The sequence below is a fragment of the Plecotus auritus genome (assembly GCF_963455305.1).
Source record: "Plecotus auritus genome assembly, chromosome: 1".
In the NCBI taxonomy this organism is placed as follows: Eukaryota; Metazoa; Chordata; class Mammalia; order Chiroptera; family Vespertilionidae; genus Plecotus; species Plecotus auritus.
In genome coordinates this window covers 81,011,590-81,037,016 of record NC_137770.1, presented here as the reverse complement: position 1 = coordinate 81,037,016, position 25,427 = coordinate 81,011,590, and the positions used below count along the sequence as shown (strand labels likewise).

General features: G+C 41.9%; 1 protein-coding gene and 1 pseudogene across 2 annotated transcripts; one reads left to right on the top strand and one right to left on the bottom strand.

The window, feature by feature from the left end:
* Positions 1-17,764: 17,764 nt before the first annotated feature.
* LOC308254558 (olfactory receptor 11G2-like) lies at positions 17,765-18,706 on the top strand (the record flags this gene model as incomplete). Its single annotated transcript, XM_080680748.1, has 1 exon — positions 17,765-18,706. One exon carries the CDS (start codon positions 17,765-17,767, stop codon positions 18,704-18,706), a length of 942 nt encoding a protein of 313 aa, XP_080536874.1.
* A 5,367-nt stretch (positions 18,707-24,073) lies between these two features.
* On the bottom strand, positions 24,074-24,821 carry LOC308254725 (small ribosomal subunit protein eS1-like; annotated as a pseudogene). Its single transcript has one exon. The product of its transcript is annotated as a small ribosomal subunit protein eS1-like (transcript).
* Positions 24,822-25,427: the final 606 nt, after the last annotated feature.

Below are 25,427 nucleotides of genomic sequence, written 5' to 3'. Positions count from 1 at the left end.
GTGGGCACAGGGGCAGGTTTCGGCCCATCCTCCATGCCCCAGCCCAGCCTCTCCCGCTGTGGCCTCTGGTCCCCTTTCTACTGGCAACCCGCTCCTGCCACTGCCGCTCCCATGTGCTGATGGCACCAGCTCCTCTCGCACCCGCTGACAGCATGGAGCGATTGGGGCCAGCACCATCAGTGGGTGCAAGAGGCGGCTGCCAGACCCGATCACCCCTCAGGAGCAGGGGGAGGTGGAGAAGCCCTGAGGAACAATTGGGGCCAGTAGCCTCTGCTCACACCTGCTGACAGCGCCGAGCAATTGGGGCCGGTGGTGGACACCAGCAGCAGGTGTGAGTGGTGGCTTTGGCACCAGCAGTGAGTGCGAGCGGGGTCAGCGCCAGCAGCAGGTGCAAGCGCCGGGTGGGACCACGACATGTAGGAGCAAAGAATTTCCAGTAACCACCAGAGGCTTGCGCTGATGACAGCGACTGGTGCACCTCCTTGGTCTGGTGCCCCCGCTCACCTGCTCCAACATCCCACCGTGGCTGACGCCCGCCATGTACCACACTCTGCTGCCTGTTGCCGATGTCCGCCATGTTCTGGTGGTCAGCGCATGTCATAGCAACCAGTTGTTCAGTTGTTTGCTTATTCTGTGTTTGGTCTATTTGCATATTAGGGTTTTATATTTATAGATAGTACTACAGTCTTAGCCACAGCGATTAGACAAGAAGAAAAAATAAAAGACATCCAAATTGGAAAGGAGGAAGTGAAATTGTTATTATTTGAAGATGATATGATTTGTACATAGAAAACCCTAAAGCCCAGTTGGCATGACTCAGTGGTTAAGCATCAATCTATGAACCAGAAGGGCACAGTTTGATTCCTGGTCAGGGCACATGCCTGGATTGCAGGCTTGATCCCCGTTGTTGGGCATGCAGGAACCAGCTAATCAATGATTCTCTCTCATCATTGATGCTTTTATCTCATTTTCTCTCCCTTCCTCTCTGAAATAAATAATTTTTTTATTTTTCAAAAAAGGAAGCCTTAATGACACCACCAAAAATTACTAGATTAATAAATGAATTTGACAATGTAGCAGGATATAAAATTAACACCCAGAAATGGAAGGCATTTTTATACACCAAGTAGAGGCCCAATGCAAAATATTTGTGCATGGGGGTGTGAAGTCCCTCAGCCCATCCTGCACCCTTTTGCAATCCAGGACTCCTCGCTCCTAACTGCCCGCCTGCTCACTCCTTACCGCTTGGCTCACTGCTCCTTAGCCCTGCCGTGGAGGTGGAGAGGCTCCCGCCACCACTGCTGTGCTCACCAGCCATGAGCCTGGCTTCTGGCTGAGCAAAGCTCTCCCTGTGGGAGTGCACTGACCACCAGGGGGCAGCTCCTGCATTGAGCGTCAGCCCCCTAGTGGTTAGTGCATGTCATAGCGACCAGTCATTCTGGTCATTCTGGTCATTATGCCGTAATGGTCGCTGGGCTTATATATAGAGAGAGATAATGAATTTTCAGAAAGACAAACAAAACAACCACAAAACAATTCCATTTATCATTGCAACAAAAATTAAGATACCTAAAAGACCTGTACTCAGGAAACTAAATAAATAGAAGAAAGAAAGAGATAGAAGAAAATATAAACAAGTGGAACAATATATCGTATTTATGGATTGGTAGAATTAACATTATTCAAATGGCCATACTACCCAAAGCAATCTATAGATTCAAACCAATCATTACTAAAATACCAACAGCATATTTCACAGATCTAGAAACTCCAAAAATTTATATGGAATAAGAAAAGACCCCTAATAGCCATAGCCATCTTGAGAAAGAAGAACAAAGGTGGAGGGATCACAGTACTGGATATCAGTTTATACTACAAAGCCACTGTGCTCAAAACAGCTTGGTACTGGCATAAGAACAGGTATCTAGATCAATGGATCAGAAAAAGAACCCTGAAATTGACCCAAGACATTATGCTCAATTAATATTTGACAATAGAGGCACATACAATGGAGTCAAGACAGTCTCTTCAATAAATGGTGTTGAGATAATTGGACAGGTACATGCAAAAGAATGAAACTAGAGCACCAACTTACACCAAACATAAGAATAAACTCAAAATGGATAGAAGACGTAATTTTAAGTCATGACACTGTAAAAATCCTAGACTAAAACATAGACAGCAAAATCTCAGACATCTCATGTAGCAGAATTTTCATAGATACATTTCCTAGGGCAAGAGAAACAAAGGAAAAAATAAACAGATAGGTCTACATCAAACTAAAAAGCTTTGTCACAGCAAAAGAAACCAGCACCAAATTGAAAAGGGAACCCACTGCATGGGAGAACATTTTTTTCCAATGATACATCTGATAAGGGGTTAACCTCCAAAATATATAAAGTACTCATACAATGCAACAAAAGGAAGACAAACAACCCAATTAAAAAATGGGCAAAGGACCTAAATAGACACTTCCCCCAAGAGGACATACAAAAGGCCAACAGACATGAAAAAATCCTCAACATCATTAATTATCAGACATGCAAATTAAAACCACAATGAGGTACCACCTTACACCTGCCAGATGGCTACCATTAATAAATCAAGAAACAAGTGCTGGCAAGGATATGGAGAAAAGGGAACCCTAGTATACTGCTGTTGCGAATGGGGACTGGTACATCCACTATAGAAAACAGAGTGGACTTTCCTTAAAAATTAAAAATGGGCCTGCCATTTGACTCAGTAATCCCACTGCTAGGAATATATCCTGAGAAGCCTGAAATAGCAATCAGAAAGAATATATGCACCCCTATGGTCATACAGCATTATTTACAGCTAGAGGCCTGGTGCATGAAATTCATGCATGGGGGATGGGGGGGGTGTCCCCTCAGCCCAGCCTGCACCCTTTCAAATCTGGGATCCCTTGGGTGTTGTCCCGGGGATCGGGCCTAAACCGGCAGTTGGACATCCCTCTCACAATCCTGGACCACGGGCTCCTAATCGCTCATGTGCCTGCCTGCCTGGTTGCCCCTAACTGCCCCCCCCTCCCCCCGCTGGCCTGGTCACCCCTAACTGCTCTGTGCTGCCGGCTGGGTCGCCTCCAACTGCCCCCCCCCCTCGCCAACCCCACTGCCGGCCTGGTCGCCCTATGCAGCCTGCTTGTTCAGTCATTTGGTCATCCCTCACTAACCCCCCTGCTGGCCCGGTCGCCCCATGCAGCCTGCTTGTTCAGTCATTTGGTCATCCCTCACTAACCCCCCTGCTGGCCTGGTCATCCCACGCAGCCTGCTTGTTCAGTCATTTGGTCGTCCCTCACTAACCCCCCTGCTGGCCTGGTCGCCCCACGCAGCCTGCTTGTTCGGTCATTTGGTTGTTTCTCACTAACCCCCTGCCAGCCTGGTCGCCCCATGCAGCCTGCTTGTTCAGTCATTTGGTCGTCCCTCACTAACCCCCCTGCCGGCCTGGTCATAGGCAGCCATCTTGTGAGGGTGTGATGATCAATTTGTGTATTACCTCTTTATTATATAGGATAGCTAAGATCTGGAAACAGCCCAAGTGCCCATCAGTAGATAATGGATTAAAAAACTGGTACATTTACACAATGGAATACTATGCAGCTGTAAAGAAGAGACAGCATGGATGGACCTGGAGAGTATTATGCTAAGCAAAACAAGCCAGTCTGAGAAAGACAAGTATCATATGATCTCACTTATATGTGGAATCTAATAAAGAAAATAAACTGATGAAAAAAAAAATAGAACCAGAGACAATGAAACATGTAACAGATTGATGTATTTCAGAAGTGTGTGTGTGTGTGTGTGTGTGTGTGTGTATACAGGAAGAGATTAAACAAATAATTTATATGTGTATATGCATAGCCCACAGACAAACAATAGTGTGGGGAAGACCTGGGAAAGGGGTGGGAGCAGAGTGGAGGGGGTCAACCAGGGAAAAAAGGGACATTTGTAATACTGTCAACAATAAAGTTTTTAAAAAATCATATTTTTAAGTTTAGAGTCTGTGCTGTTTAATGCTATTTCTATCATCAAATGTGTTGTAAGCTATCCAATCAGCTTTGAGGAAAAGATGAATTAAAATTAATTGTATCATCTCAATCTTTTGAGAATATCACAGTTCCCCTTGAAAATACTTCTGTTATATTAGAGTCTTACAGAGTCAAGGCAGGGAATCTCTGTTTAACACAAACATTGTCAGAGTTTAAGCTTAGTAGCTTGATATTTCCTTTTTATTTTTTTTATTGTTTAAAGTATTACAAATAGTAGTACATATGTCTCCTTTTTTTTCCCCATTGACCTCCCCTCGACCTCCCCAACCCCCCGGTACATGCCTTTACCTGCTCCCCGCCCCCAGTGTCTTGTATCCATTGGTTATGCTTATATGCATGTGTACAAGTCCTTCGGTTGATCTCTTACAGCCCCCGCCCCCTCAACCTCCCTTGCCTTCCCGCTATAGTTTGACAGTCTGTTCAACACTTCTTTGCCTCTGTATCCATTTTTTCCCAATTTCTTTCCTTTAAAAAATCTTGCCTCTGCAGACTAGAAATAAACATATAATAACAAAAAATGTTTGAGTCCCAATTTCAATGTCCAACAGTTCTGAGTCCCCGTTTCAATGTCAAACAGTTCCTTATGTGTACATGTCAGCAATGATATCTGGATGGTGAGTAGCTTGATATTTCAATTGGGAAGGTATTCAATTAAAAGTGTAGGCATTGGGTTACCTTGGATGAAAGAGTTTTAAACTGAAGAATATACTGCATGTTCTCTCAATTGATACCGGCATATATCATCATAATGGAGGCATCTGATAGTGTTTTTGTATTCACTATGAGCCCCAGTTTGAAGAGGGAGACCAGCAGCACAGTATGAAAAGCTAGGCCTTGATGCTAAGGACAGAGAGAAAAGTAAGTGTAATGATGAAAGCTCTGAAACCTCTTTGGAAGGAAATGCGGCCTCATTTACCAAAATTTAAAATGTACTCACTCTATGACTCAAATTTTTCACTTATCAGAATTTGTCCTTCATAAACATTGTTTCCTTAATTTTCCCCCTGCTGTTTTAGATTTGAAGGAAATAAGCCTGCAAATATACTTTTTGATCTAGTCACCCACAGATTGTTTTCTTTATATATTTATCAAAATGTTAATATTTTACTCACATTATTGCTCTCCAAACAAGATTTTTTTTTAGTGAATCAGATATGAAAGGCATTTATTTACTGTTCACTTAAAATCCAAATGGATGTTCCTAATTGACAGGTGATTATTCTTCAAGTGAGGATTCTGGAACCCAGGCTTTTTCCATTTTTGAGTTCATCACCTTCAAACTCAGCTTCCTAGGTCAACATGCTCAATTTACATCAACAGTCATTAAGGACCATGCATGGGTATGGCCTGGAGTGTTGCACATAAGTTTTATTTTATTTTATTTTTTCTTTTATTTACTTATTTTTTAAAAATTTCTTTATTGATTAAGCCAGTATTATATATTTGTCCTCATCCCCCCATTACCTTTCCACCCCCCCCCCCACTCATGCCCCCACCCCCCTGTTGTCTGTGACCACTGGTTAGGCTTATATGCATCATACAAGTCCTTTGGTTGATCTCTCCCCCTTACCCCCACCCTCCCCTACCTTCCCTCTAAGGTTTGACAGTCTGATCGATGCTTCCCTGTCTCCAGATCTGTTTTTGTTCGTCAGTTTATGTTGTTCATTATTTCCCATAGGTGAGTGAGATCATGTGATATTTATCTTTCTCTGACTGACTTATTTCACTTAGCATAATGCTCTCCAGTTCCATCCATGTTGTTACAAATGGTAGGAATTCCTTCTTTTTTTAGCGTGGCATAGTATTCCATTGAGTAGATGTACCACAGTTTTTTAATCCACTCATCTGCTGATGGGCACTTAGGCTGTTTCCAGATCTTAGCTATGGTAAATTGTGCTGTATGAACATAGGAGTGCATATATCCTTTCTGATTCATGATTCTAGCTTCTTGGGATATATTTTTAGAAGTGGGATTACTGGGTCAAATGGGAGTTCCATTTTTAGTTTTTTGAGGAAACTCCATACTGTTCTCCACAGTGGCTGCACCAATCTGCATTCCCACCAGCAGTGCACGAGGGTTCCTTTTTCTCCGCATCCTCACCAGCACTTGTCGTTTGTTGATTTGTTGATGATTGCCATTCTGACAGGTATGAGATGGTATCACATTGTTGTTTTGATTTGCATCTCTCAGATAATTAGTGACTTTGAGCATGTTTTCATATGTTTCTTGGCCTTCCTTCTGTCTTCTTTCGAAAAGTTTCTATTTAGGTCCGTTGCCCATTTTTTATTGGGTTATTTATCTTCCTTTTGTTAAGCTGTATGAGTTCCCTGTAAATGTTGGAGATTAAACCCTTATTGGTGATAACATTGGCAAATATGTTCTCCCATGTAGTGGGCTTTCTTGTTGTTTTGTTGATGGTTCCTTTTGCTGTGAAAAAGCTTTTTATTTTGATATAGTCCCATTTGTTTATTTTCTCTTTAGTTTCCATTGCCTTAGGAGCAGTATCAGAAAAGTTCCTTCGGCATATGTCTGAGATTTTGCTGCCTGTGGATTCCTCTAGTGTTTTTATGGTTTCCCAAATTATGTTTAAGTCTTTTATCCATTTTGAGTTTATTTTTGTGTATGGTGTAAGTTGGTGGTCTAGTTTCATTTTTTTGCATGTATCTGCCCAATTTTCCCAACACCATTTATTGAAGAGACTGTCTTGACTCCATTGTATGTTCATGCCTCCTTTGTCGAATATTAATTGATCATAGTGGTTTGGGTCGATTTCTGGGTTCTCTGTTCTATTCCATTGATCTATATGTCTGTTCTTGTGCCAATACCAGGATGTTTTGAGAACAGTGGCTTTGTAATACAGCTTGATATCTGGTTTTGAGATCCCACCTACTTTGTTCTTCTTTCTCAGGATTGCTGTAGCTATTCGGGGTCTTTTTTTATTCCAGATGAATTTTTGGAGAGTTCTTTCTAGGTCTGTGAAATATGCCATTGGTATTTTAATGGGGAGTGCATTGAATCTATAGATTGCTTTGGGTAGTATGGACATTTTGATGATGTTGATGCTACCAATCCATGAACATGGTATGTTCTTCCATCTGTTTATGTCTTCCTCTATCTCTTTTTTTCAGTGTCCTGTAGTTTTTTGCATATAGGTCTTTTACCTCCTTAGTTAAGTTTATTTCTAGGTATCTTAATTTTTTTTGGTGCATTGGTAAATGGGATTGCTTTTTTAGTCTCTCTTTCTGTAAATTCACTACTAGTGTATAGAAATGCTATAGATTTCTTGGCATTAATTTTGTATCCTGTTACCTTACTGAATTCATTTATGAAGTCTAATAATTTTTTGATGGAGTCTTTAGGGTTTTCTATGTACAGTATCATATCATCTGCAAATAAGGACAGTTTTACTTCTTCTTTTCCAATTTAGATGTCTTTTATTTATTCTTCTTGTCTGATAACAATGGCTAGTACTTCCAGTACTATGTTGAACAGGAGTGGTGAGAGTGGGCATCCCTGTGTTGTTCTTGTTCTTAGGGGAAATGGTTTTAGTTTTTGCCCATTGAGTATGATGTTGGCTGTGGGTTTGTCATATATGGCTTTTATTATGTTGAGGTATGATCCTTCTATTCCCACCTTGCTGAGAGTTTTTATCAAAAACGGGTGTTGGATTTTGTCAAATGCTTTTTCTGCGTCAATTGTTATGAGTATGTGATTTTTCTCCCTCAATTTGTTTATGTGATGTATCATGTTTATTGATTTGTGGATATTGTACCATCCTTGCATCCCTGGGTTAAATCCTACTTGGTCATGGTGTACGATCTTTCTGATGTACTGCTGGATCTGATTTGCTAGAATTTTGTTGAGGATTTTGGCATCTATGTTCATGAGGGATATTGGCTTGTAATTCTCTTTCATTGTGTTGTCTTTATCTGGTTTTGGTATTAGGGTGATGCTGGCTTCATAGAATGAGCTTGGAAGTGTTCCTTCCTCTTGAATTTTTTGGAATAGTCTGAGGAGGATAGGTTTTAGTTCTTCTTGAATGTTTGGTAAAACTCCCCTGGCCCCGGGCTTTTGTTTGCTGAAAGTTTTTTGATGACTTCTTCAATTTCTTCCATAGTTATCGGCCTATTGAGATGTTTAGATTCTTCCTGATTGAGTTTTGGAAGGTTGTATTTTTCTAGGAATATGTCCATTTCCTCCAGATTATCTAGTTTGTTGGAATAGAGTTGTTCATAGTATTTTTTAACAATCCTTTGTATTTCTGTGGGGTCTGTTGTTATTTTGCCTCTCTCATTTCTGATATTGTTTATTTGAGTCCTCTCTCTTGCCTTCTTGGTGAGCCTGGCTAGAGGTTCATCAATCTTGTTTATCCTTTCAAAGAACCAGCTCTTGGTTTCATTTATCTTTTGTATTTTTTTTTTTTGTTTGGTCTCTATGTCATTTATTTCTGCTCTAATCTTTATTATCTCCTTCCTTCTGCTCACTCTGGGCTTTTCTTGTTGCTCTCTTTCTAATTCTTTGAGTTGTAGAATTAGATGATTTACTACCATTTTTTCTTGCTTTTTGAGGTAGGCCTGTAGAGCTATAAACTTCCCTCTTAGGACTGCTTTCACTGTGTCTCTTAGGTTTTGGATTGTTGTGTTTTTATTGTCATTAGTTTCCAGGATGTTTTTAATTTCTTCTTTGATCTCATTGGATACCCAATCAATATTTTATAACATGCTATTCAACTTCCAAGTGTTTGAATATTTTGGATTGTTTTTATTGTAGTTTATTTCTAATATTATGCCATTGTGGTCTGAGAAGATGCATGGTATGATTTCAATCTTCTTGAATTTCAGGAGACTTTGCTTGTGACCCAATATGTAGTCTATTTTTGAAAATGTCCCATGTGCACTTGAGAAGAATGTATATTCCACGGCTTTGGGGTGAAATATTCTGAAGATGTCAATTAATTCCATCTGGTCTAGTGAGTCGTTTAGGATTGCTGTTTCTTTACTGATTTTTTGTCTTGCGGATTTATCCAGTGAAGTCAGTGGTGTATTAAAGTCCCCTACTATGATTGTATTGTTGTCGATCTCTCCCTTGATATCTTCCAGGAGATTTTTTATGTATTTGGGTGCTCCTGCATTGGGTGCATATATGTTTACCAGTGTTATATCTTCTTGTTGTATTGATCCCTTTAGTATTATGAAGTGGCCTTCCTTATCTCTTGTTATGGCCTTCACTTTGAGGTCTATTTTGTCTGAAATAAGTGTTGCTACCCCAGCTTTTTTTTCATATTCATTTGCCTGGAAGATATTTTTCCATCCCTTCACTTTCAGTCTGTGTGAGTCCCTTGTTTTGAGGTGGGTCTCTTGTAGATAGCATATGTATGGGTCATGTTTTTTTTTTTTTTTTTATCAATTTAGCCACTCGATGTCTTTTGATTGGAGCATTTAGTCCATTTACATTTAAAGTTATTATTGAAAGGTACTTGTTTGTAGCCATTTTTATTTTTTTGAGCCTGTGTTCCTTCTTACCTTTTTATTTCTTCTTTTTACAGCATTCCCTTTAGCATTTCTTGCATTGCTGGCTTGGTAGTGATAAACTCCCTTAGCTTTTTTTTTTTGTCTGCGAAGCTCCTGATTTCCCCTTCAGTTTTGATTGATAGTCTTGCTGGATAGAGTATTCTTGGATTCAGACCCTTGCTTTGCATCACTTTGTATATCTCCTTCCATTCCCTTCTAGCTTGATGTGTTTCTGTTGAGAAATCGTTTGATAATCTGATAGGGGATCCTTTGTAGGTAACTCTGTCTCTTTCTTGCGGCCTTTAAGATTCTCTCTTTGTCTTTAACATTTGCCATTGTAATTATGGCGTGTCTTGGTGTGGGTCTTTTGGTATTCATCTTGCTTGGGACTCTCTGTACTTGTGTAACTTTTTTCTTCCCCAGATCAGGGAAATTTTCTGTCATTATTTCTTCAAATATATTTTCTAATCCTTGCTGCTCATCTTGTCCTTCTGGCAGCCCTATTATAAGTATGTTATTTCATTTTGCATTGCCCCAAAGCTCCCTTAGGCTCTCCTCCTGCTTTTTAATTTTTTTCTCTAGTTGCTGTTCAGATTGGGCTTGTTTTTGTACTTTATCTTCTAATTCACTAATTCCGTCTTCTGCTTCTTCCAGTCTACTGTTGAAGCCTTCCATGGTGTTTTTGATTGTAGCTATATCATTTTTCATTTCTTCTTGATTTTTGCATAGGTTGTTGATTTTCTCATCCATTGGTGTATGAACTGTATGAGCATTACTCTGAATTCTTTTTCTGTCATGTTGCATGCTTCTGTTTCACTTATTTCCTTTCTTGGAGATTCCTCCTTTTCTTTCCTCTGGGGATTGTTTCGTTGTCTCCCCATTCTGACTATCACCAGAGGGTTCAAATGTCGAGTTGCAGGGGCCTGGGCCATGTGCAGTGGGAGTTTTGCACCCCCCAAGTGTCACTGAAGAGCTCTGACACCATGACATGCGGCCCCTATGGGGTGGTGGGAGCCTAGCTCACCCTGGGTTGGAGTCACAGGCGCTTAGTGTGGCCTCCTGTGTGCACCTAGAATCTGGGGCCCTGCCTGAGTCACATTGAAACAGAGAACCTGCTGAAGTGTGCCAAAAATCAAAGTCCCCTGGTGCGTGTCAGGAGTCAGATGCTCCCTGTGTCCGTGCCGAGAATTGAGTATCAGAGTCTCTGCTGCTTGTTGCTACCTCGCACTGAGAATCAGGGTCCCTTTGTGCGCATGTGCCAAGAATTGGAGTTGCTGGCTCTTAGTGGGAATGTACTGGGAATCAGGGATCCCAGGTTCATGCAATGAGAAACAGAGTCTAGTCCAGGGGTGGGCAAACTTTTTGACTCGAGGTCCACAATGGGTTCTTAAACTGGACCGGAGGGCCGGAACAAAAGCATGGATGGAGTGTTTGTGTGAATTAATATAAATTCAAAGTAAAGGAGTGGAGGGGAGAGCAAGGAAACCCTCCGCTCTTTCGGCTTCACGGGCCAGATAGAACAGCCGAACGAGCCGGATCCGGCCCGCGGGCCGTAGTTTGCCCACGGCTGGTCTAGTCACTGGTGCTCATTGCTGCCTCTTGTGTGGAGATTCAGGGTCCCCGATCTGCTTGGGAGACAGGGTTGCACAGTCGCACTGTGTTGGCAGGAGGTCTGCTCTTGCCCTGTGAAAAATAGCCTCTGTGTGCGCTTGCCCTGAATCAAAGTCAGGTGGCACTGCCTCTCAGTGTGGGTATGGGGTCTGGTCCCCCGGGTGTGCACTGCAGGAAACAAACACCCTGTGTCCATGCACCCAGACTCAAATTCAGTGCTGCCCCCTTGTGTGTGCATGGGGGTCTGGTCTTGGGGAACAAACTCCCCAAGTTCTCAAGTTCAGGTTCAAATTCAGTGCAGCCTCCCTGCTTGGGTGCAGTGTCTGGTCTTGGGAAACAAACTCCCCGGGTTCGTGCCCCCAGGCTAGCGCTGTCTCCCTGCGTGGGTGTGGGATCTGGTTGCGGAAAACAATCTCCCCAAGGTTGTGTACCTCGGCTCAGATTCAGCACATCCTCCCTGCCTGGGCATGGAGCCTGGGTGAGGGAAACAAACTCTCTGGGTTCGCACGTCCAGATTCAAATTCAGCGCAACCTCTCTGCTAGGGTGTAGGGTCTGGTCGTGGGAAACACACTCCCCAGGTTTGCACCCTCAGGCTCAAATTCAGCGCTGTCTCCCTGCATGGGTGCAGGATCTGGTTGCAGAAAACAATCTCTGGTTGGGCACCTATGCTCAGATTCAGCACAGCCTTCCTGCCTGGGCGTGGAGCCTAGTTGTGGGAGACAAATTCCCCTATTTCGCTCATCCAGGGTCAAATTCAGCGCTGTCTCCTGGCCCTGCGTGGGCGTGGGATCTGATTGCAGAAAACAGTCTCCCCAAGGATGTGCACCTAGGGTCAAATTCAGCAGTCTCCCTGCCTTGGCACGGAGCCTGCTCGTGGGAAACAAACTTCCCCTAGTTCGCATGTCCGGGCTCAAATTCAGTGCTGTTTCCCTGCCCTGTGTGGGCGCGGGATCTGGTCACAGCAAACAATCTCCCTAAAGATGCGCACTTAGGGTCAAATTCATCAGTCTCCCTGCCTTGGGGAGGAGCCTGCTCGGACACCAAGGCTTAAAGTCAGGTAGAGCTGCCACTGCTGTGTGTGTGCAGAAAGCCTTATTGTGCGGCTGGGGTCTGGCAGTTCCTATCCGCTGCTGTGGGGCAGTGGGGAGGGGGATTGGCTTTGTGACTCACAGAAATCTGCAGTCGGGGTGTCTGGAGTCTTGGTGTCTGCAGCTGTGGTCATAGTCTTCTACCAGAGCGGCTGTAGGGTCCCAGTTTGCTACGAGACCAGACTGGGTGGTGGCAAGGCTAGGATCCTAGTCTCAAGCAGTTCTGGTTTTCAAGATGGCGTGGTCTCTGTGCCACCGGTGTGCCCTGGAATGTTTGCTGCGGCAGTGGGGTTTTGCCGTCTAAGACTGCCCGGATTGGCAGCCCCTTGGAGGACCTGCAGGGTCTAACTGTCCCTAATTCACTCACACACACACCCACTCAGGTCCACACACTGCTCTATCGCTCCCTCATTCTCTCACACACTCTCCCTCCCTACCTTCCTGCCAGTCACCATCTTTTCCCTTCCAGAGCTCTGCACATCAGTTTTAATTGTATTCTACTGACTAGAGCTCAGTTACATGAGCACACCTACCTGCAAGAAGGCTTAGGAAAAAATGTAGTTTTTGAAGAGGAAATGGACTTTTCTCTCTCACAATGTTATAACTTCCTGGTTGACCAGCATCTATCTTGTTTGATCTGTATGTGGAGATAAGGAGTTTGTAAACAATGGAGATAGGTACCGTGTTTTCCCGAAAATAAAACATCCTCCTAAAATAAGACCTACTTACAGGTTTCCTTCTGAGTGAAATATAAGGTATCCCCCCTAAAATAAGGCCCCCAGGCTCTGTCTCAGAATGAAAATTAATTTACCATAAACTGGTTGCTAGGGCCGCCCCGACTGGCGTCTAGCAACCAGTGACGTTACGCGGAGTCCTGACATCACTGCTGTGTGGAGGCGAAGCGGAGGTCGGAGTGAGCGGTGAGCACGGGGTGGGAGAGAGGAGGAGACTTTCGCAGATGCGTGTAGAAGAACAGGAGGATTAGAGCGGATGGGACGTGGCGAAGGTGGTGAGTGCTGGTCTGTCTCTGGTGACACTACCTGATGCTCGCAGCCGCCTTCATGATGACTGAAGGTTCTCAGTCAGTGGCAGACCCTGCTCCAGCCCAGATCCAGGCCCCAGCAAGCCCAGTGACAGTCTCCAGGCAGGCCCCAGGGGGTAAATGTCTGATAAAGGGGTAGGGGGGATATTGGTGAAGGTGTTCAGTGGCACAGGAGTGGGGTGAAGGGGATCACTTAAAATGACACAGGAGGATCAGAGGGGGCAATCAAAATGACACAGGAGGATCAGAGGGGACAATCAAAATGACACAGGAGGATCAAAAGGGGTTACTAAAATGGTAATCCCCCCTCTGATTCTCCTGTGCCATTTTGATTCCCCCCTCTGATCCCCGCTGTGTCATTTTGAGTGATCCCCCTCCCCCCACCTTGATACCCCAATTCCTTTTTTTTTACCCCTAGAAATGAGCGCAAAAAGAAAAAGCTACTCCGTGGAGTACAAGAAAGGAATCGTGGAAGACTCTTGGGGCCAAAATCTTACTGCTTTCTGCAAAGAGAAGATGTTGAGTATCCGATTGGTTCGAAAATGGCGAGCAGAGTATGGTAACCTCATTGAACAAGTGGACAAGGGAAATGCTAAAAAGCGCAAGTGTGGATCAGGTCAGCAACCATTATTTTCCGAGCTGGAAGACCTGATCTGTGAATGGGTTGTTGACAGGAGAGCAAAGGCTTTGGTTGTGAATAGGGCTCAGATTCAAGAATTTGCCCTTGCAATGGCACCACAGTTTGACATAGCCCCCAAAGACTTCAAAGCATCACAACACTGGCTGGATAATTTCCTTCAGCGAAGTGAACTGTCTTTAAGAAGATCTACAACATTGTTTAGGTTGGAAGATACTCAAGTTATTAAGCGAGCACTTGCATTCAAGTCCTTTATTGATGATGCTGACTTCTCTAAATACAATCTTTCCAACATGATTGCTATGGATGAAACTGCAGTGTTTATGGGCCAATCATCTCAAACAACAATTGAACAGTGGGGTGCCTCTTTAGCGTACATTCCCTCCACTGCTTACAAAAGTGCACGTGTTTCCTGTATTTTGGCAATTCGTCTGGATGGCACTAAAATCCCACCTTTAATCATTTCTAAGGGCAAGAAGGAAAAGATTGAACGTGTTTTTATTCCTGAAACTGAAAAAGCCTGGGCCACACAAGCATTTATAAGGAAGTGGGTCGATTTAATGCTGCCGCTTGTTATGCGAGGGAGCCAAAGAGGTCTGCTAGTCTGGGATGCAGCCAGCACTCACCGCGCTAAAGACATGAAGACATTTCTTCACGAAAGAAAAATAGATCAGATAATGATTCCCACAGGAATGACGGCCTATCTCCAGACTCTTGATATTGCAATAAACAAGCCATTCAAAGACAATTTGCGCATGGAAATTAATGACTACATTGAAAATAGAATGGAGAGAAATCAGCGTGGAAACTTTGTGAAACCTAAACTGCAAGAAGTTGTGACTTGGGTGGAGAATTCATGGGAGAAAATCACTGACAGTTGCATTGCAAATGCACTGCGAGCAGGCTACCTTGACAAGAAGTACTCATTTAAAGACAGTGCTATTGCTAAACATGAGAGATTTGGTCCACTGATTCTGAAAGAAATGGAGTCACAAGACATTCACCAGGAAATTCAGGAATTGGATTGTTATGATGATGTTCCAGAAGATGATGACATGATTGTCATTGAATAAATGAGTAAATTCTTGATACTGTAGGATTCACAGTTTGTCTGGTTTGTGTTGACAACTACTGTACTACTGTACCATATACAGGTAATAAATTTCCTTTATTTTCATTTAACAATAAATGTGTACCGTATTCTTCTTCATGGAAAAATAAGACATCCCCTGAAAATAAGACCTAGCGTGTCTTTGGGGGCAAAAATTAATATAAGACACTGTCTTATTTTCGGGGAAACACGGTAGTTCTGTGGATATCTGAGAATTGGCTCATTCTGGATATAGTGGATGAGTTCTTTAAATTACCATTTGGACAACAGGAATGGGAGACTATAAACCTAACAAAGTTTGAAGATAATGATGTATCTCATGTCAAAAAACTTTGCTAGCTTAGAAGTAATTTATTAAGGTTAGGAGAGGCAACTCTGGAGGGAATGATGCTGTGTTAGTCTGGAATATGTGTGTATGTGCATGTGTTTGCATGTGAGGGTACATATGAGTGTGTGCACATATGAGTGTGTGCACATTCATGTAGTTTTAATCTCTAAAATGACAATTACTAGAGATAAACATACTCGAGTCTGTATGATGCATGTTAATTGCCTTCATGCTCCTGGGGTTGAGGTCTCCAGAGACAGGCTTCAGAGTCTGGAAGGGAGAAGTAATGGGGAATGGACAGATTTGTGGCACGTTCTATTCTCTGAGTAAAACCTGAAAGAGATCCATGAGAAGAAAGGAACCCAATGGTGTTTTATCAAGTAGCTGACATCTCAGACTCATGGGCTGCCTTAGAATAAGTGGGTATGGGCAAGATGGAACAGTAACTTCTTTCCTATATCTGAATGTCCATTCTGTTTTATATATCTACTAGAGGCCGGTGCACAAATTCGTGCATGGATGGGGTCCCTAGGCCTGGCCAGTGATCAGGGCCGTCTCACCCAGTCCCGATCAGGGCAATTGGGATGGCCGGATGGAGGGAGGGACTGCGGGAGGTTGGCCGGCTGGCTGGGGGGAGGGACCATGGGAAGTTGGCCAGCCGCAGGAGGTTGGCTCTGGGAGTACACCGACTACCAGGGGGCAGCTCCTGCATTGAGTATCTGTCCCCTGGTGGTCAGTGTACATCATAGCTGCTGGCTGGTCATCCAGTTGTTCAGTCATTTGGTCGTAACAGTAGCTTAGGCTTTTATATATATATAGATATGAAAAAGGAGCATAAATTTTTATGATTATTTTCCTTTACAAACACTATTCCAATTATATAAACCTTATTAGACATGAGATTAAGGAAATATTTTTTGTCAAAGTATCATTTTGTTTGTGCAGGTCATCTGCAAAGAATTGCATTCTTTGCCAACAAGAAAATGGGAAATTTTTCTTTAAGACTTTGGCAATAATTTAGATAGCTCTCTTGTTTACTGCTCTTTTTCACACAGATGACAGCATAGCCATTGTGTGTGGCTTGTAGGAGAGAAAAACCTTGTAAGTAGAAGATCATTTATTTAATGAGCTATAATACTCAGATTCAAAAGAGTCAAAAGAAAGCAGGGGACTGGGGAATCCAGTGGGATCTGAGAGCTACCCAAAGGCAACAACAGGAGTTGACCTGTGGGAACAGAAAGGCTCTGAGTGGGACTATTGTGCTGGAGTGAGTGGCTCTCTCCTGTGAGTCATCCCAGGTGAGAGGACAATCAGAAGAGAGCTCAAGAGTATTAATGTGGCAAATGGAAAGTGAGGCCTCTTTATTTTGTGTCTTTCTCCTCTGCTCCTTGAGCAGCATTTAATTACCTCTGCTGATTTTAAAGACAAAGAGATTAGGTTTCTATACATTTTTTGAATCCATCCCTGTTATTTTTTGCTTACAGGTTACCCTAGGTCAGCATTCAATAAACAATTTTTACTGGGACTATTGAAATAGCTTTCTAATAGTTTCCTGCTAGTTTCATTGCCCTGTAATTGTCTGGCAAATGGTCTTTCAAATGCAGCTTCCATAAACCTAGATTGTTTTACTCTTATACTAGACCAGCTGCAATTGTTTTTCATTGACTAGCAAATTAAGTCTGAACTAGTCAGACTGGCAGTGAGTCCTCTGTCATGTGGGTCCCATATTTTTTTTTTTTTCCGGGGAGGGGGTGGCTTTGAAACATCTCAGGTGCTGACCTCAAGTGAGGCCAAGCAAAGCAACTATCCACTTTTATTCATCATGCCCTCTGAAGAAGACACTGTGCTATTGCAAAGTGCCCAATAAGCTTCACTATTGTGTCTGTGTGGGAATGGGGCATGGGGTGGGTGTCATTCCCAGAGAGCTCAAACAGGACAGAATCCCTAAATCACCTCCCCCTTTTTAGACATGATCTTTTTTAAAACTTTATTTTTATTGTTTATATTATTATATATGTCACCCGTTACCTCCCTTTGCCCACCTTCACCCGGCCCCTTTTCTCCTCCCCTTTGGCCGTCCCCGCACTGTTGATCTTTGATATAAGCTCCAAAAGAGTAGGGTCTCTGCTTTTTTATTCATTGTTTCCCCTACCCCCTATTTCCTAGTGCCTGGCAGTAATATGTGCAAAAATGTTTATTAAATAAATGCAGGAGACAAAGAAAGAACAACTCATCTTCTGAAGGGAAGATAGTAATATTGTAACTCAAATTGAGGAAAATAAAGATATATCTCTTTACCAGGAAGAAGAAAACTAGTGTAAGTATTTCTGTGTCTTTTACTGTCCCTGTCACTTCCACAGGTCAGATTAATGAAGACTTTGGATACTACTAATATCTCTGGCTTCGTGAGTGAGTTCATCCTCCTGGGTTTTCCCTGTCGCAGAGACATCCAGATCCTCCTCTTCGTGTTCTTCTCCTTCATTTACATTCTGACCCTCCTGGGGAACACATCCATCATCTGTGCGGTATGGTCAAGCAGGAAACTCCACACACCCATGTACATCCTCCTGGCCAACTTCTCCTTCCTAGAGATCTGCTATGTCAGCTCTGATGTGCCCAAAATGTTGGCCAATATCATCTCTCAGACCAAGAGCATCTCCTACACAGGCTGCCTGCTCCAGTTTTACTTCTTCTTCTCCATGTGTGCTGCTGAAGGCTTATTTCTGTCAGTGATGTCTTTTGATAGATTTCTTGCCATTTGTAGACCTTTGCACTATCCCAACATTATGACCCATCGCCTATGTGCTCAGTTGGTGGTCTTCTGCTGGGTAGGTGGCTTTCTCTGGTTATTGACACCTTTTACTCTAATATCTCAGGTGCCCTTCTGTGGCCCAAACACCATTGACCATTTTCTTTGTGATCTGGCACCTTTGCTGGCATTGTCCTGTACTCCAGTATCTGGAATTACTCTGGTCTGTGGTATCATTAGCTCTCTCATCATCTTTCTCACTTTTCTGTACATTCTTGGCACTTACTTCTATGTCCTAAGTGTGGTGCTACAGGTGCCCTCAGGCTCAGGAAGGCGTAAGGCTTTCTCTACTTGTGCCTCCCACCTTGCTGTGGTGTCTCTGTTTTATGGTTCAGTCATGGTGATGTACGTTAGCCCAGGTTCTGGGAACTATTCTGGTATGCAGAAATTTGTGACCTTGTTCTATGCTTTGGCAACTCCATTTTTTAATCCCCTTATCTATAATTTCCGGAACAAAGATATGAAGGATGCACTAAAGAAAATTCTGAATGTATCATTGTGACAAATCTCTAAAAGATTCAAAAGCCAAATTTAATATAATGCATCATTAATATTTAGGAAAATAAATATGGAAGATCATGAGATGAATAGGATGATTTTTCTCCCTTTTGGTTTATTTTATTTTCATATATTGGAAAGGTGATTTTCAAAATTCATTAGACTCATGATTTAAATCTCAGGAAGTTATTACTCTTATGTTCCAGATATGTCTATACTTAAACTTCTTTATTTTTAAATACAATTTAATAAGATTTCATATATTTCTCTATAATTGAGTTTCAAGTTTCTCTTTTGGTTTCTATTACATGCTTCTTTTTATTTTATTTTTTATTTTTATTGTTTAAAGTATTACATGTAGTATTACATATGTCTCTTTTTCCCCCCATTCACCTCTCCCCCTCCCTCCCACCTCCCTTACCCCTCAGCACATGCCCTTACCCCCTAGTGTCTGTGTCTATTTGTTATGCTTATATGCATGCATACAAATCCTTTGGTTAATATCTTAACCCCCACCTACCCTCCCCTGCCTTCCCGCTGAAGTTTGACAGTCTGTTTGATGCTTCTTTGTCTCTGTATCTATTTTTGTTCATCAGTTTATGATGTTATTTATATTTATGATGTTATTTATGGCTTATTTTGCTTAGTATAATGCTCTCCAGTTCCATCCATGCTGTTGCAAATGGTAAGAATTTCTTCTTTTTTATAGCAGTGTGGTATTCCATTGTGTAGATGTACCAGTTTTCTAATCTACTCATCTGCTGATGGGCACTTAGGCTGTTTCCAAATCATAGCTATGATAAATTGTGCTGCCCACTTCTAGAAATATATCCAAAGGATATATGCACCCCTATGTTCATAGCAGCACAATTTACAATAGTTAAGATTTGGAAACATGCTTCTTAATGTACTACAACATCCTCAAACTTGGCCTTTATCAAAGCCAGTTGTTCTTTCTTAGAGCATAGCAAATGTCTAATGCATTGCAAATATAAAATGGTTAACCAACAACCCTTTAGATAACCAGATTAAAAAAAGAACACACACCTCAACATCAGGGACTATTTAAAAACACTACTTAAAAATACTTTATAATTTCAAGTATAGTTTTGAGAACCAACAAGAATCCTCAGTAGGGTTATGCTAACTTCATTGACTCCCTGCACTTTGCTAATACTACACTTTAGGAGGTAGGTCCAAATCTTCAGACACACGAAGTCTAGCTAATACTCAGTGTAAGCCAAAGAGCTATAGACTTTGTGAGATCACTACTATACAGACCTAAGGTGCACTTATTTTCAAGTAGTTCTTTGTCAAATTTTGGATGCATGTCTCTCAGAAGTAATTAATACTCTCTATTCTTGTTTTCTAGGTAGTAATTTAATTTACAGTATTATACTTCATGAGGAAACCTTAGGCAAAAACTTTGTTCTGGGGTAACCCCAACACTAACACTATTTTAATTTATTAATTATTTTAAAAAATATTTTTATTGATTTCAGAAAGGAAGGGAGAGGGAGAGAGAGATAGAAAAATCAATGATGAGAGAGAATCATTGATCGGCTGCCTCCTACATGCCCCCTACTGGGGACCAAGCCCACAACCCAGGAATGTGCTCTGACTGAGAATTGAGCTGTGACCTCCTGGTTCATAGGTCAACACTCAACCACTGAGCCACACCTGCCAGACATATTAATTATTTTTTAAATCCTCACCTAAAGATATGTTTTTATTGATTTTAGAGAGAGAAGAAGGGAGAGAGAGAGAGAGAGAGAGAGACAGAGAGAGAGAGAGAGAGAGAGAGAGAGAGAGAGAGAGAGAGAGAGAGACATCATGCACCCTGACCAGGGATTGAACCCGTGACCTTTCCGTGTATGGGACAACACTCTAACCAACTGAGCCACACTGGCCAGGGGAACACTAACTTTATTTTTAAACCATAGTCAAACATCTGCAACTTCTTGCTGGTTATTTTTACATAAATACCCATTTCAAATTAAAAAATTGAATCCTACATTTGCTAATCTTTTAAATTAGCTCTAAAAAATAAAAATTTTTTCTCTCTTTTTATTTTTTGCTCAATCTCCCCAACCCAGCTCCCACTCCCCAACCCCAGTCATCAGCCCATTTTCTATGAGTCTGTCTCTATTTTGCTTGTTAGTTCATTTTATTTGATCCTACATATGAGTAAAATCATATGGTACTTGTCTTTGACTGGCTTATTTCACTTAGCATAATGGTGTCCAGGTCCATCCATGCTGTCTCAAAGGGTAAGATTTCCTTTTTAAAAAAATAATTAATGAATACAACAACAGTGTGGTGATTGCCTGGCAGGAGGAAGGTGCAGCAGGCTATAAGAGCGATAAATGGTGATGGACAGACTTGACTTGGGGTTGTGAACATGCAATACAGTTCATAGGTGATGTGTTGTAGAATTGGGCACCAGAAACCTGTATAATTTTGTTAACCACAGTCACCCAACTAATTCAATAAAAAGGAAAAAATAATAAAGGAAAAGAAAAAAAAGTAAAAAACAACTAAATTAGCTCTAGCCTTCCTTATTTGTCAATGGCTCTACTGTTAACCTAAACTTCAAATCTTAACATTTACAATCCCTCATCTCCTCATACCCAATCCTAATGTTATTAAATTATGTGGCATCTTCCCTGTGATATTCATCATCTTTACTCATTTTTGTCCAGGTTCTAGCACTACATTATACCTATGAAGCCATAATAACTTCATAAATGGCCTCTCTGTCTCTGATGTCTCCCATGTCAAATTTCAGAATCATCTTTATAACCAAAGACCCTTTCCATCAGTCCTCATATTTATTTCCTCTCTACTTACACAGATTTATGGGTCAAATCACAAATCTTTATTTTTTTTGTGTGTATACTTGTCATTATAACTTTGTTCAAACCCATAAAATGCACAACACCAAGAGTGAACACTAATGTAAACTATGGACTCTGGGTGATGATAATGTATGTGGGCTCATCACTTGTAACAAATGTGCCACTCTGGTGGGGGATGTTGATAGTGGGGGAGGCTACACTTGTGTGGAGTCAAGGGGCATGTGGGAAATTTCTGCATACCTAAAACAGCTGCTGTAAATAAGAGAGACTTCATATGTATATGTTTTCCTCATATAACCAGAGAGCTGGAGGACTCTCCATAGCTACTGCTCTGTGCCACATCTATGACATTTAGTTTGTAGATCCTCATCCTCTTCGTGGGTCATTTGAATCAAAGATGTATCAGACCTCAGAATTCTCTTACATGAATGTGATAAGAGTAAAAACATCACCTGAGAATTCCAGGAAATACATTCTTGGAACAAAAATGATCTTTGTTGGTATTAAGAAGAAGGGAGAAATGACAGGCTTGATAGCTTATCTCAAAAAAGAGCTAATATTAGCTACACTGCCTTATTTGTTAAAAGATGGAAATCTTTATCATGATTTTTAAGTTATATGTGCCATATTTAAATTGAGTCATATTCCATTTTCTCTCTCTATTTTTTAAAATTACGTAAGTAATATATTTTATAATTAATTTTTATTGTAAAAGACATACAAAATAATGAAAATCCTCACATCCATATTATCTCTTCAGCAATGTGCTCAGTTTGGTGGATACACTTCTAGACCCTTTTCTGTGATTTATATATAAAAATATAAATTCTGGGTTTTAAATGAATATGTAAATTGGATTAAACCTAAATATTTCTATACAACGACTGACCCTCTCACCCACCCCTACTGTCACCTAAATAGCAATGTCTGAATTTCCTTCAGCTTCTGTAGGGACTATTAATCTGAAACAAGTTAGGACAATGAAGCTGGAGACACAGTTCTTCAAGAAAGACCCTTCCTTGGAGGTGGTGCACACTCATATGAGAGCACTGCTCCCACAACACAGTGTGCTCAGTGGGGTCTTCTGTTACAAAAATCAGGAATTAAATCAGGAAAACCTGTGAAATAAGAGCACACTTGTTGTCTCTATTGATTATTGAAGGCGGCTTTGAACTGGAAAGCCATTGGTTGGAAGGGATGATATATGATGTTTTAAACCAGAACTAGACCATCTAAATTATCTATGTTTGAGATTTAATGAAAGAGTGTGTTGTAAGTGCCCATAATTTTATTTTAGTGTGACCATAATTTTACTTATACAGTAGAACTGACTATGATGGGTGAGAATGCATGTAAAAAGGACAAAAATGTGATAAGGAAAGAACAAGAGTGGAAGGAAGGTGTGTTTCAGAGTTGTTGTTTTTGAATAAGAAATACCTCCACACCCCCCCTTTTTAATTCAAAATTAAGGTGAGAATAGGGAGACCTTGAGAAAAAGCCTTTGTTTTAAGGGAGGCCATCCCTCAGGAGCAGTAGAGACAATCACAGTGCACCACTCAGTTCCTAAGTGTGTTTTACATTCAGTAATGAGCTCAAACGTGAAAGACTGTCCCTGAATCCATTGGTGAGATGGTTGCCTAGTAATGGCCCCTCTGGTTTGCTGCTCACCTGACACCTCCAGACAGGTTCTGGGTCTTAAAAACCAGACACATATTAGATGTCACCAGTTTCTTCAAGGCTTTTGGAGCAACCCTTCTTTTATATGTGCTTTTAAAAATGACATTAAAAGTTCACTTTAACAAATCCCCAAATACTGTGTATCTTTCCAATCATCCCTAAAAATAACGTTCCTGGCCCTAACGGGTTTGATTCAGTGGATAGAATGTTGGCCTGCAGACTGAAGGGTCTGAGGTTTGATTCTGGTCAAGGGCCCATGCCCGGGTTGCAGGCTCGATCCCCAGTAGGGAGACTGCGGAAGGCAGCCAATCAATGATTCTCTCTCATCATCTCTCTCTCCCTCTCCCTTCCTCTCTGGAATCAATAAAAATATATTTTAAAAATAAAGTAGAGCCTACTATGCTTAAAAAAAAATAAAATAAAAGTAACGTCCCTGCCCATCTTTATCACCGAGTCTACTGTGATTAAAGTTGGTTCCCATTTCCCCTGCAGACTCCTGGCAGCAGGGACTGAAGCCTGCTGGAACTGTTGGAAGTTTTCAGGCTTCATGAGAGTAAGAAAATCTGGGGTCTCATTTAACATTGAGTATCCTCTCATACCCTCAACCCCAAGGATTCAATGTCTTTCTATATTTTTAAACTATCTTCCCCCTGTTTCAAGGACACTCTACCCAGCTTTATATCATGCTTAGATGACAGTTTTTCATATCTGCTATGATCGATTACTGGGCAGTAGCTTTTACATGCATTATATAATACTACTATATAATTCTCATAAAATTCTTTCAAAGAAAGTCTTACCATTTTATTATCATTTTTTTCCTACAAATAGGATTTTTATTTGTCACCATTAAAAGTATGACTTTTAAACAGATTATTGGACTAGGGCCTCATATTCATCAGCTCATTCAACTTTAGCACTTATCTCATCCTCAGTAGCTTTTCCCGAACTGCTGCCTTTACCAGGAAGCTCCATGAGTTTCCCAAGTTAAACTTGGGCTTCTCCAGCATTTTGACTTTTCTGACAAAGACATCATGGAGCAGAGAAATAGAATGGTAGGGCTTTTCTATGTCTCTTCCAGTGCTCTCTGGAATCAGTTTATTGACCACTTCTTCCAAGTCATTTGCCTGCACCTCTCGGATCATGATTTCCATCATCTTGTCAGGACTTGGTGGACCTGCTGATGCTGAGCACAAGAGGTCTTCTGAATCTGATTGTCACATTTTATTATTAAAACCAACACAGAATAGACAAAGCAAATAACCATCGGTTGTCTTGACATCAACATGAGCTTCAATCATGCGCTGCCATTTTTTGATCATGGAGCACATTTTGTCATGGGTAAGATCCATGTCATGGAAATTAATTAGGCAGTTTTGCCTTGAAAATTCTCAGTAATAACTTGAATATTCTAAATGCAGCATCATCATTCTGCAGATCAGGTAGGCTCACTTCAAAAACACCACCCCTGAGACCATTAGATGCAATTTTTGTTCCTTGAGTTCTCATGACTAGTGTTCTTCCAACATTTCTTATATTAAACATAGCTGGTGCTTTCACATTATACGAATCTTTCTTAAAAAATGGATCAAAAAGTTTCCTTTTTGGTACTTTCATAAGGCACTTGTTCTTGACAATCACCATAGTGCTGCTCAGAAAGCCAAAAAGGCAAGTCTTACCATCCTATCTAATAAAAGAGTAATGTGCAAATTGACCATCACTCCAACACACAAGATGGCCAACCCCATATGGTCAAAGATGGCCACCCCCATGTGGACACAAGATGGCCACCACAAGATAGTCAGCAGGGGAGGGCAGTTAGGGGTGACCAGGTCAGCAGAGGAGGGCAGTTGGGGGCAACCAGGCCTGCAGGGGAGGACAGTTGGGGGGGACCAGGCCTGCAGGGGAGGGCAGTTGGGGGGGACCATGCCTGCAGGGGAGGACAGTTGTGGGGGGACCCAGGCCTGTAGGGGAGGGCAGGTGGCGGTGATGAGGCCTGCAGTGGAGGGCAGTTAGGGGCAACCAGGTCGGCAGGGGAGGGCAGTTAGGGTGACCAGGCTGGCAGGGAAGGGCAGTTAGTTGTGACCAGGCTGGCAGGGGAGGGCAGTTAGGGGCAATTGGGCCAGCAGGGGAGCAGTTAGGTGTCGATCAGGCTGGCAGGGGAGTGGTTAGGGGGTGATCAGGCTGGCA